Source organism: Rhinolophus sinicus, chromosome 15 (genome assembly GCF_057876585.1).
Source record: "Rhinolophus sinicus isolate RSI-liver-muscle chromosome 15, RSI-T2T, whole genome shotgun sequence".
Taxonomy (NCBI): Eukaryota; Metazoa; Chordata; class Mammalia; order Chiroptera; family Rhinolophidae; genus Rhinolophus; species Rhinolophus sinicus.
This window is the reverse complement of record NC_142515.1, coordinates 90,844,850-90,856,945: the sequence shown is the minus strand read 5'-3', so window position 1 is coordinate 90,856,945 and position 12,096 is coordinate 90,844,850. Positions and strand designations below refer to the sequence as shown.

Sequence of the window (12,096 nt, the reverse complement as noted above, 5' to 3'; positions counted from 1 at the left end):
CCCCGTAACCACTTCCAGATCCTCCGGATTCAGCCAAGAAATTGGCTTCTTTGGGGATTGAGTTCATAAGGAAATGCTGAAAAAATAAATAAAAATCCACTGCCAAACGCACTCAGAGGAAGATGGGTTTCTCTTGAGGCAGGAAATCCATCAGGATAGACTAATGCAAAAGGACGACAACACCCACTGGCCCAGAAAGGCCCGGGTGCCTGCCAGCACCCGAGAGCTTCAACCAGACCACATCTCTTCCTCCTCTCTATCCCCAAAATGTGCTCCTTAAATGAGGTTACTGAGGATGAGATCCTGCCAAAGACACATCCTAATGGTTTGCAATGGATGAGCCCCCACCTGGGACCCCAGCAGGGTTAGCAGGGACCATGAAAGGCACAAATGATTCTTTTTCCCTTCTGCCCAGAGCAGCAAAGAGCTCCTGGGTCATGTGGCATGTGGAGCTCACCCTCTCTCCCTTTTCTTCCCATAGCCTACCAGCCTCCCAAACCTCCATCACAAACTGGCTTCCATCGCTACCAGTTCTTCGTCTATCTTCAGGGAGGGAAGAGCATCTCTCTCCTTCCGGAAGAAAACAGAACTCGAGGTAAGGCTTTCCCATGCTTCAAAGCCAGGGTGAATTCTGGATGGATCCGATGCTTCATGCACTCATGAGGAAGTCAGGACCTCTTACCCATGAGCCTTGAAGGCGAAGGTCAAAGAGTGGTGTTTCTTTAGGACACTCATTCCAGTTTACTCTGGAGTAAACTGGAATGAGTGTCCTAAAGGAGATGTTGGCATCAGATATGGTCTCTCCACAGAAGACCAAGATGCTGATTTAGCTGGGTGGGGGGTCTACACCTTAGGGTCCCAAAGGGAGAACCTGGAGCCAAGGAGAGAAGCCTGTCCCCCTGCAGTCTCGAATGGCATGTGCGGGCAGCTACCTCACAGCACTTCTACAGATAATTGTACCCTGTAATTGAGTATGATCTGGGCAAGAGGGCCCTGGAATGCCACCCTGCCGGTCTGTCTTCATTGGTCGTTAATTGGTCTGTTTGCCCGGTGCCATCTCAGTGGTGGGGCAAAGACTTCCCCAGCCGTAGCCCCTCCACCAGCTTCTCTGAGCAGCCCTCCTGGCACTCTGGAGAGGGCCCACCCCTCCGTAGCTTCCTAACGGGTAACTCAGCCTGTTTGTCCTCAGCCCTCCTCCTGCTAGAGCTGGGGGTGCAGGAAGAGCCATGGGCACCTGACCACTGCAATGCCACCTGACCCTGTGTGAGCCACAGACCCTCTCTGACCCTTCCGTTTCTCTTCAGGGAAATGGGAAATAAAATCATTCCTGTACACTCTACCACCACCCCCATTTTAGGGAACAGCACATAATGTGGAACACACAAATGCCAACTTGAGAGCACAAAGAGTACATCCCCCAGGCTGGCAGGAGAGTGAGTGGGTGGGTGAGTGTCGTCAGCCGTTTTCTCTCACCCAGTGACCCTGACTAACCTCCACCCACTGGGAAGCCAGCAAAGGCATTGTTACAATCCTGCTGCCCAAGGCTCCAGAGGAGAGGAGCGAGGAGCCCAGAAAGGCCCGTGGTTGAGTGATGGAGCCTTTCAGATGTGCTGAGCAGAGGCCACCAATCAGAGACGGCTCCAGCCGCCCTGGGAGCAGAGTTGGTGCAACCTTTCCACTGGTGAACCTTCCCCAGGTACCTTTAGCACCTTGCCAATCTGTAAATCTGTTTCAAGGGCTTTGCCAAAGACACACTTTCAAGTTTGGATGCAAAGACAGAAGAGAAAGAAACAGGCACCTTGCCCAGGCCAAGATCAATTTCTCCATGTCCCCGCATCCCTGTCTCACTGAAGACGTCATGAAGCCCCTTCCACCAGTGTAAGCACAGCGATTTCTGGGGCTGGAAACTAGCACCTGAGCATACCATGCTCCCCACACACATGGGAGTCTCATGAAGTAAAGCAGTGCCTCTGAGTCCCACCTTAGACATGAAGAGCCCAGTGCCGTGCCCTGGGCAGGATAAGGCTCAGACAGTTCCCTGAGGGCACCTCTGGCGGTTCGAGTGCTTTCTGAGAGCAGGACGGAGGGAAAAGGAGAGAACATCAGGTGATGACAGGAGGAGCAATGAAGAGGGCCAAAGAGGAAGGGGGAGGCATGTGTACCAATGATACCCCCACCCCTGCCGTGGCTGGGGCCTGAGGTTTGATCCCTGCCCACCCTCCAGAAAACACAGTGGCCTGTGTGCCCTTCTGATGATACTGGCAGCAAGCAAGGAAGCTGGAACCCTATCGTGCCTGAAACCCATTATTAGTCCCTTTGGATCTTTGTCAAAACCAGGGTTTCTTGTTGGACCTCCAGTGCCACCCACCTTTCATCTGTATGAACACTTAGGAACTGGAGTTGCATCTGGGAAGAGTCCCTTTCTCTTCTGTGCCATTTCGTTTGCCTCCAGAAATGGAGGCAGGAAAATTATCCTCCCAAATATAGCCCTGTGCAGGGTACTGGTCCCACTGTGCGATGCCTTCCATGAGCCTGGCACTGTACGAGAGGCTTTGGAGAGGACATGAGAGGGCACTGGGAATGTTCCCTGCCCTCAAGGGGCTTACAATCTACTTTGGAAACACTTAAATAACAATGCAGAGCAGCTTATAATTAAGCACTTAATTATGTGTTTCTGGCTGTAAGGATACCTGGAGCTCATTGGGATTTAGGGATAGTCCCAACTCTTCCTAGGATCCCCTTCCCTGCAGGACACATACCCTCAGCCAAGAAAGGTACAAAGGTAACTTACCGCAAGGTGGGGAAATCTGTATTCCAGTCTCTAGGTAGTGATTTGACTTTTGGGCATATCAACTAACCTCTCTGAGCCTCAGTTGCCTCATCTAGAAAATAAGGGGTTGGACCTAGATAATCTACGAATCTATATATATGGCCAGGCCTGAGGCTACGACAAGCAGGTGGGGGATGGGCTGGGCCCTGGAGAAGGAGGAGATTTGAATCTTTGGGTGAAGGAGAGAGGGAGCTCTGGGCTGGGAAACCACAGATGCAAAGATGTAAAAGGAAAAAAAAAAGTGAGAAGCACCCCTTGCGAAGTGATAGTGATGAAAGGAGAAAACAGTGGAAGGCTGTGGCGGTGACCTTGATGCGTACCATGGACAGCTGTTAACTATTGCCCATGGAAGAAGTAATGCACAAAAGCACTCCTGAGAGCTGACTAACCTGCAGCCATGGGCAGAACTGACCAAAGTAAGAGGACGGAGGCACCAGAGGCATGGAGACCTGTGGCGTGGATAAGCCCAGGGGTGACTGCAAAAGCAGAAGCGGCCCCTGCACAACGTCGCAACTCCAAAGGCCTGGTGCTCTCTAAGCACCTGCATGGAGCTTGGGGGACTTGTGGGGCCCTGGGCTGGACCAGCCCTCAGGAGGCAGGGCCAGGATGCCCTACCAATGAGCACAGGCCCTGGGGCTTGCCTTGCTTTAGTTTTCTTTCCATGGGAAGGTATCTGTGGAGAGAGTGGGATGTCCTGGGGTATGAGTGGTACAACCAGCCACTGTGTCCTCTGGATGAGCAGGCAGGAACAGCTTCTAGAGATTGGAGGGGAAAGGTCAGTATGCAGCGGCCAGGAAGAGAGGATATCCCCTGGAGGATGGTTAACTGGACCGAGTCCTGTTGGGTTGCCTCCCTCCCTGGGACTGAGGTGTGAATGACAGGTTTAGGATGAGAAGGGAGTGTGAGATTATTCTAGTTGAACTTGTATGACTGGGGGGATGGCGGCATTGCTCAGATGCTGGGGCTGACACGCTCTGTAGGATTCCTCTTTGTTCTGTGACCCTAGGACAACATACATGGGGTCAGCAAATGAGAGATGTTGAGATGTTGACACCCACACTCTCGTGTGAACTTGGACAAGCCACCTCTCATCACTGGGCCTCAATTTCCACATCAAGATAAGGGGTTGGATGAATTGGTCTACCACTGAGTGACCCTGAACACATTTGCTCCCAGCTTACCGAGCTCTCTCCCCATCCAAGTTCTGCCAGACGGATGCAGAGAGCAGGTGGTCAGGCTTGACTCGCCCAGCCACCCCCACACGCTTCTGAGTGGAGGACTTCGATCAGATACTGGGCCTCCAGGACCACAGCAAGGGCCCTGGAAGGGGATTCGGAATAACCTTGCTTCCGGTTGCTGACATCCTGCCTTCCCACCCCACTCCTCCTGCCTGTACACAACTCCTGCCTGTCCCCACCATTTTCCCCACCGGGCTTGGCACGAATGTCCTCCGTGTTCATCCCAACAACGCTAGGAGCTGTGTGTTCAAGGCACTGTGGTTGGAGCTGTGGGCACAGAAGTGAGACACATGGACCGAGTCCCTGCTCCTACGGATGTGTGTCACCTGGGATAGCTCACAAAGAGAGAAGAGGGGGATATTCATGCAGCTCAAGCATGACCACATCCCAAATGGAGGAGAACGCTGACGCTAACAAAGCCTGAACTGGTGCCCTCTGACAAGCGCTGGACCCGTTTCACGGATGTTTGTCCCAAAAGCCACAGTTCACCTTCCCACATTTGGAGCTGGCATTACCTCGGGCCTGGAATGTACTGGAGTTGCCCCCTCTGCTTCTAAGTTAACTTCCCTCCCCCAGCTCTAATCTCCACCCTCCCATCGCCCCACCCAAAGCCCTGAATCTGCTCTCTGGCCTCCTCCAGGAGTCACGTCGGTTTCTGGTTTCTGAACGCATCTTCCTCACAGCAGCCTTGGATCTGGAATCTGTACTTCTAGATTCTAGGGGAGCCAACTGGATGCACGGAAGGGGATATGTCTGAAGAGGGTCCATACACACAGCTTTCCTTCGAACCTCATACGGCGCATACTCCCGTACCACATGCTGCAAGAACGTCCATTAACTCCTGCTTTTTTTTTTATTGCCAACAAACTGCCCATCACTCTCACCCAACAACTGATTTGCCTCCACCTGCCAACCTGGGCGTACCATTTCTCCCCCTCCCCAAACCTGGAGCCCCTCGTCCAACTTCAGGACATCAATCCTGCTTATCACCTCCATGACGCCCCTCCCAATGACCCCAGCAGGCCACCTTCTCTCAGTCTACAGCTCTCAGACGCTCACACAACATTGTGTTGTACTTCTTTAGTCATCGGCTTTTATCGCTTTTGTGTTACTCCATCATTTTTCACTTGGATGGGCCCCGCTTTCACCTCAAGACTGTAAATTCCTCAAGGAAAGAGATCACCTCTGTCTTATGTTTCCTTTCTACTGCCTGTCCCTGTGCTCAGCCCACTTTGGACGTTCAGTCAATGAGTGTGTTTGTGTATGGGACACACCCACGTAGGCACATTCACGAGGCCCCACACACGGCTCATTCTCACACCCCCACGTTCACAAACACACCTCACCGTCAACTTCCTTTAACACCCAAAAAGACAGCCACCTCTGTGAGTACCATGCCCACAAAGGGCAATTTCAGTGTCCACGTCCTCCCTGTTCCAATGGTGGGCAGGCAGGGCCACTTACACACCCAGCCTCCCGACCCCGGACTGCATGGGGTGGTCATCCTCGCCCTTGGGTGAATGAGGAAACTGAAACCCAGGACGGTGCGTGGCTTGGTTGATCAAGGATCCTCCGTTAACCGCAAATGAATTTTCTTCATGTGACAGGCTCTCTGAACCTGTCACCAACTCGCTCACATCCCCTCTTCCCCCACCCAGACCACCAGACTTCTGAGCCCTGGTGTGGAGACAGAGTGGGGGCAAGTCCATCCCGCTTCCCCGGGCACCCTTGACAAGCAGCAGCAACCACCCAAGGCAGTGCACCCACACGTCCCTTCCCCATGGCCTGAGTGCTGTGTGGAACTGTGGTCTGCACTGTGCCACACCTCAGCCACCTCGCCCAGAGGTGTCACGAGCCGGCCTCACGCTGCTCTGACGAGTAAGCCAGGGAAATCCCCTCTCTGCCGGGACAGATGACGTGCCACAGCTTGCTCCAGAAGCCTGTCCAAGGCAATGAGCCCAGGACAGTGCCAGTGCCAGGGGACCTAACGGGCCATGCCAGGCGCGGGTCACAGGGGCGGCCTCAGAGGCCCGCGGAGAGACTGCTCCTTGCAAAATGGGATAGGAGGGGCAGAGAAGAGTCCTGAGGCTCTCGACTAGGCAGCCCATAACCTGCAGCCCATCACCATAGGAAGCTGAATTGAGCAACTCCTGGGAGCCACCCACCCACCAGGGTCAGAGAGAAGGGGTGGACAGAGACTTGCCTCCCAGTGGGGTTTAAGTCTTGCTTGTGGCGTCTGAAGGCCTGCAGGGCACTGCGACTGATTGAGACAAGGGGCTCTATGTGGAAATGTTTGAAAGTGCAGGCCAACGGGCATGAAGGCAACAGAGCTCCAAACAACACCAGCAGGAGAAGGCCTTGGTCTGGAGGGACGAGGGCTGGGAAGAAATCCACCCAGCCTGGTGGCAGTGAGGGAAAAGCAGGAGGGGTAGGCAAAGGTGTAGGGAAGGGAGCGCTGACTGGAGACCAGCCCCAAACACACACACATAGACAGACACAAACACCACAGCCCACTGCAAAACAGCCCCTACTCCCCGCCATGACCTCCCATGGTGGTTCACCTGGCCAAGCCCCAGGACCCCCCAGAGCCCAGCCCCTGAGTCACCGTGTGGACTTGTGTCAGGCAGCCCTCTTCTGCCTCTGAAGGGCCCCACCCACCTGGCAGAGCGGGTAGAACTGGGGGCTTGGCAGCCGTCCAGAAGGGGCCGTCCTGGGCAACTCTCAGGCAGGTGCCCAAGCTGGGAACTGCCTGCACCCTCCACAGGCCCCAGGCATCCCTCTTCAGGAAGCAGGCCCCAGTCAAGCCAAACATCCACCGTCCAACGCAATATGGAACACCACATTGGGAAACCACAGATATTCCCCAAATTTCACCCCAACCTCCAGCCAGCCCACACCGCCACCAAATACTGGAATTGATCACTGGGAGATCAACTGACAGCTTCGAGCCTCCCCTCCTCTCACTCCCTTCCCCACCCCCACCCCAGCCACAGGACTGAGGGAGGAGGGTGATCCACTTACTGGGTCATTAGGAACGACACTTCTACTCTCCACTTCTCCTAGGGTCTCCTCTCCTCACCTCGAGAACCCTCCAGAATCCCCACCCTCTCATTCCCCCAAAATCAAAGTGGTCCCCTCTGTCCCCAGCCTCTCAAGCCTGCAGGATCAGACATTCAGCAAATATTCTTCGGGAGTAATTGGAAGAGAAGGAACAAGGGCTTTTCAGCTCCTGAGTGGAAGTCTCTGGATGTCATTTAATGGCACACAAAAATGAAAGGCTCCGGCCTCCCGCCCACCAGCACCAGGAGATCATTAATCTCAGGAGAAAGGCATCAGCGCTTCTATCACTGCAGCCAGCCCCGCAAAGAGCCAGACAAATTACAGACCCGAGCTGGCGCTCATGGGAGGGGGGGGTCACTTATTAGACTGGCGTTCAATTTTTGTTTGCTGTTCAGGGCCACTGTCCCCTGACAAGCAGCAGTGGTGCCCCTGCCTAGGGGGAGAGTCAGGGCAGGCCAGGGAAGAGGGTGACCACTTTGGTTAGACACAGCTCACCTTCCTGGGGTGACAGGGCGGCTCCAAGCCAGGTACCCCTGGGTCCCAGCAGAGGCTCAGGCAGCTCACATGGCCGCACGAAGGAGGTCACCCCAAAGCTCAGCATCCCACCCCGTTTTCTAGACCACCAGACTAGGGGGCTGACTCCCAGTGGAGGCTTCGGACCCCCACTTCCTGGGCTGAAAGGGGAACACGTTAAAGCCTACTGAGGATGAAATGACAGGTCAGGTGGGGAATGTCCCTTGGCTAGAGCAAAGACTCAGGGAACACTGTCCTGTGCTATCAGGAAGTCTTAAAAGTGGGCCTGCTGGAGAGACTCTGGGGGTGCTGCCAGGGGAGGACCTCATCTGTGGCGTTCGGAGGGTACGCTGTGCTGCTGGCCAAGGCCACCCTGCAAAGGCCTAGCTCCTAATTAGTCCAGTGTTAACTGTCTTATTACATATTCATTGAGGTCTGGAGTGGGGCCTGGATAAAGTAGCTCCCCCCGAGGAGGCAGCTGTCAGTGCTGGGGAGCCTGGACCCCAGGGTCTGAGATTCTCTTCAGCTCAGAGCTTCCATATGCTAGCCCAGGAGCTGTCTACACCATTCTCCCAAGTCCTACAATGGAGGGGGCTGCCAGACTAGGTGTAGCATCACTTTCAGTGTCTCTTGGGTACCTGTGTAACGCTAATAGGCCCAGCAGGGCTGTCCACCCCACGTGAGGAACCACTTCCACACAGAGGTAAGCCCGGCAGATCTGGGAAGCTGGGAGTGGAGAGAGTGACTGTCAAGACCTGCCCCAGGGCCATTCCCAAACATTCCAGCCATTGGAGGCCCTGGAACTCAAACTCAAACCATGAGTTTCTGAAAGTTTGGAGCCCCTCTCCCAGCTCTTGAAGACAGGGCTCAGTCACCCCTCCACCCCCAGGGTCTAGTAGAGATCAGGCACACAGTGGTGCCTCAGAAGCCCGATGCCTTTAGATAAGGTTCCCTAACTCTCCCCTTGGCCAACTTCTGAAACATCTCTGACATCTAACATCTCTCACTGCTAACATCTTCCTTATCAGCCGGACCAGTAGGTGAGAGGGTGCCTCTCGGCACAGCCTGAAGCTGGTTTTGCGGGATGGGACCGGTGCCCCCTAGAGTGGTGTAGGGACAGACCTGCGCGTCACATGCAGCACGCCACCCTGAGGAGACCAGACCTCTAGGTTCCCATCACTGGGTGCCTCGGGGGATAGGCCTCAGACACCCTGCTCCTTTCTCCCTCCAGCTGGAGCTCTTTGAAGTGCACTCACCACCCTGCCCTGTCCCAGGAAGGGCCCATCCTGGGTGGGCCCAAGGTACAAGGGGAGTGGCCAGAGCTCAGACAGCAGCACTGCCTTTTTCCTGCATGGCAGTGGCCTCCCCACAGCTTAGGGAACGAGCAGTGTCATACAGGATGGGGCTTTCCTCCACGTGGTGACCACGAAAGCCACAGCCTCCAAGCTCCCCATCTCTCCCCACACACCCCTGAGGGCCTGAGTCACACACCCCCTTCCTTCTAGAACATACACAGGGTCAGTTCCTCTTGCCCTGTGTGGCAGGAAACGGGGGTGTAAGGAGACTCAGCCAAGCCAGGGGAGGAGGCCGCGGGAGGCGAGGGGCTGGCGGCATTGTCCCTGCTCTCCTGAGGGACACAGAGGCTGGTCGAGGAGCTGCCCAAGAAGCCCAAGAACCACAGGGTTGTCGGAAATGGGACCAGGAAGGAGCTGTGAGGCCCCCAAGGCCCTCCAAGCTTCATCAAGAGAAGTCATCTGAGCTCGGGGAAGGCACACTGCTGGAGAGGGGAGCGAGGTCTCCCTCAGGGCGCAGGGGATTTCTTTCCACCACTTGCTCTGATCTTGTGATGAGTTTCAATTCCTTCCTTGCCACCGGGTTCCTTCCTGCCCCCCTCAGTGGGGAAGGCCCCCTTGTCCCCATGCCTGCCACACACCAGTTCACTCAGAGCCCTTCCTCTGGTGTGTACATGCACACACACGCGCGTGCACATGTACAAGCACCCACACATGCACACACGTGTGCATGCATATCCACCCACTTTCCCAGAGTCGTGAAAACACAATTCTTTGCCCACCAGCCAGCCTCCCTGAGTGCAGAGGACAAGGCCTCCTAGTGGGAGACCCCACAGCATCAATCACATACCTGTCAGCCCAGCAGCCACCTAGCAGACAGGAGAGGCTTTCTCAGCCCAGCTACTCTTCCTCCAAGAGAACGCCTGAAACCCCTGTTTTCCATCCCAATCTGAGCGTGCAGTCACCGAGCCAGTTAGGATTTGAGGGAACCTGCAGAGGCCTTTTCCCCAGCACTTAACCTAAGAAGCAAACTCACCAGAGCCCCATCTGTGCACTGGGGATAAAAATAGTCTCACTCTGTGAAGACGAACTGAATGTATATGTGTGGAGTTCCTAGAACTATGCCTGGCACACAGGAAGCATTATATTAGTGTGTTACTGCTATTATTATTTTTTGCGTTGTCATTATTATTTTGTTTCTTTGGATTAAAAATTGTCCTCCCTTTGAGAACATCTTTGGCATGCAGACAGCCCCTGGGAGGAGGGGTGGTAAGTGGAGAAGAAGGCACTCAATGGACCTGCTTTCTTCCTTGTTAAAAGGGTGGTGGGTGTAGACAGAGGACCATAGGCGGGTAAATTGGCAGCTCTGAGAAGACTTCCAGGCTGCCAGCCACTCACCCTGTTTTCTCTGTAGATTACTGTCCTCCATCGGTCCATGCCGTAGGGCCACTGCCTATCTCTGCTCCAGGCAAGGTCTTCCTGGAGCACTCCCTCCAGCCAAGGACAGTTAGATTTAGCTAAAAAAAAGAGAAAGGGGAGAGGGAGTGGGGGAGAGAGAGAGAGAGAGAGAGAGAGAGAGAGAGAGAGAGAGAGAGAGAGAGAACAGGATGCCCAGTTAAATTTGAATTTCAGATAAACAAGGAATCATTTTTTAGTATAAGTATGCTCCATGAAATATGTAGAACATGCTTACACTAACAAATTATTTGTTGTTTATATGAAATTCCTATTGAACTGAGCGTCCTGTGTTTTATCTGGCAACCATCCACCAAGGGTGCCTGAAGCCCAAGGTTTGGGAAACAAGAGCGTGGGAATACGCCTCTGACCACTTCCCTCAGCTTCTCCCCAGTGCCTGGGGCTGTGCCCTCCTTGCCCTGCTAACTGGGCCTGTCCACACTTGCCCCAGAAGATGCAACTCCCTCGATGCCCCGGTGTTTTCTCCCCTTAAGGAGGCTCCTTTGACCTGGACACCAGCTGGAATTCTCCACGCCCCAGCCTGGGGATATCTTACCCACAACTGGCTCCCTTTTAGGATTCAGGTGCTCAAGGGCGGGGGAAGGGGCCCTGGCCATATGCCTTGCCCCATGACCTCTGCCACCAGGGTCTCTCAGGTGTTGGTTGGAGTTCTGGGAAGGAGATTGAATGAATGGCACAGACACTTCTGCCAATCTCAGCCCCAGCAGCTGGGGTGACCAGGTGTGAAGAAAGGAAACGTTCAGGCCTCAGTCATGGGGTCAGGAGAACCTGCAGGAAAAGAGGGGTGGGTGGAGGAAGTGGGCAGACCACCTGATTGGGCATTTCCTTTCTGCATGTGAATGAGAAGGGAGAGTTATGCTCAATATGGGCACTGGAGAAGCGGACCAAAGGCCAATCTTGACTCAGTCCAGACTCTTAGTCGCCATTGTCTTCTGGGGAGCAGCCCCTTCCCAGGTGCTCGGCTGACATCTAGGGGTGTCCCTGCAGCTAGGAGCCAGAGGCACCCCCAGGGACTCTGTCCCCTTCAGCCCAATGGTGAAGGTCATCACCTGCTGCCCTCACTTTCCCAGAGCTGGCAGCTTTCATCCCTGCCAGCTCTCAAGTCCATGGTTCTCTCTCACTGCCTCCCTGTGGTCTGTTTATCCTTCCAGCCTCTTGGAAAATGGACAGATTTCTGAACCGCTATGACCTGAATGAACCTGAAGCAAGCACCCAGTTCATGACCGAAAATTACCAGGACTCTCCAAATTTCCAGGCTCCGGGAGGAAGAAGCAGTGAGCCCAAGGAGAGACCCAAGCAAAAATAACTGCCTGCCCGACCTCAGGCTTGGCCTTGCAGGTTGTGTGCCCTGTTGACAGTCTGAGTATGGAACCCCCTCTGCGTATGGAATCCCTTTTCTTCCAAATTAAAAAAGAAAAAATCATCCAGTGCTCGCTAGTTGAATGTTTTGCTTCCTTGCCTGTCCTCCTTCAAATACCAATGAGAGTTAATCAATCGACGTCTAGAACTACGGACTGTAAATGCAACTTGGGAGGGAGGGGTTGCGGAATGGGATAGATGGACAGGCAGGAGGTGGAGATCCCTGGCCATGAACTTTAAGTGAGGCGCTGTGTGACCTTGAGCAAATCACTCACACTCTAAAGTTCTGCTTCCCCAGTTGTGAAATTGAAGTAGGAAGAAAAGGTGT

At 54.3% G+C, this 12,096-nt stretch overlaps 2 protein-coding genes across 3 annotated transcripts in view; one reads left to right on the top strand and one right to left on the bottom strand.

Annotated features, from left to right (window-relative positions):
- Positions 1-11,242, bottom strand: part of LOC148755263 (uncharacterized) — a 35,172-nt gene extending 23,930 nt beyond the window's left edge. Inside the window, exons 1-2 of the mRNA XM_088792467.1 lie at positions 10,945-11,242; positions 10,332-10,450 (exon numbers count right to left, since the gene is read on the bottom strand). Coding sequence (XP_088648593.1) covers positions 10,332-10,450; positions 10,945-11,005 — 180 coding nt within the window. The 5' untranslated portion in view covers positions 11,006-11,242. The remainder of the gene's footprint in view (positions 1-10,331; positions 10,451-10,944) is intronic.
- The window catches only part of PEBP4 (phosphatidylethanolamine binding protein 4), a 207,464-nt gene extending 195,627 nt beyond the window's left edge, over positions 1-11,837 (top strand). For both annotated transcript variants that reach the window (XM_074338233.2, XM_074338232.2), the window contains exons 6-7: positions 482-595; positions 11,561-11,837. In XM_074338233.2, the coding sequence (XP_074194334.1) occupies positions 482-595; positions 11,561-11,715 (269 nt within the window). In that variant the 3' untranslated portion in view covers positions 11,716-11,837. The remainder of the gene's footprint in view (positions 1-481; positions 596-11,560) is intronic.
- The last annotated feature ends 259 nt before the right edge of the window (positions 11,838-12,096 follow it).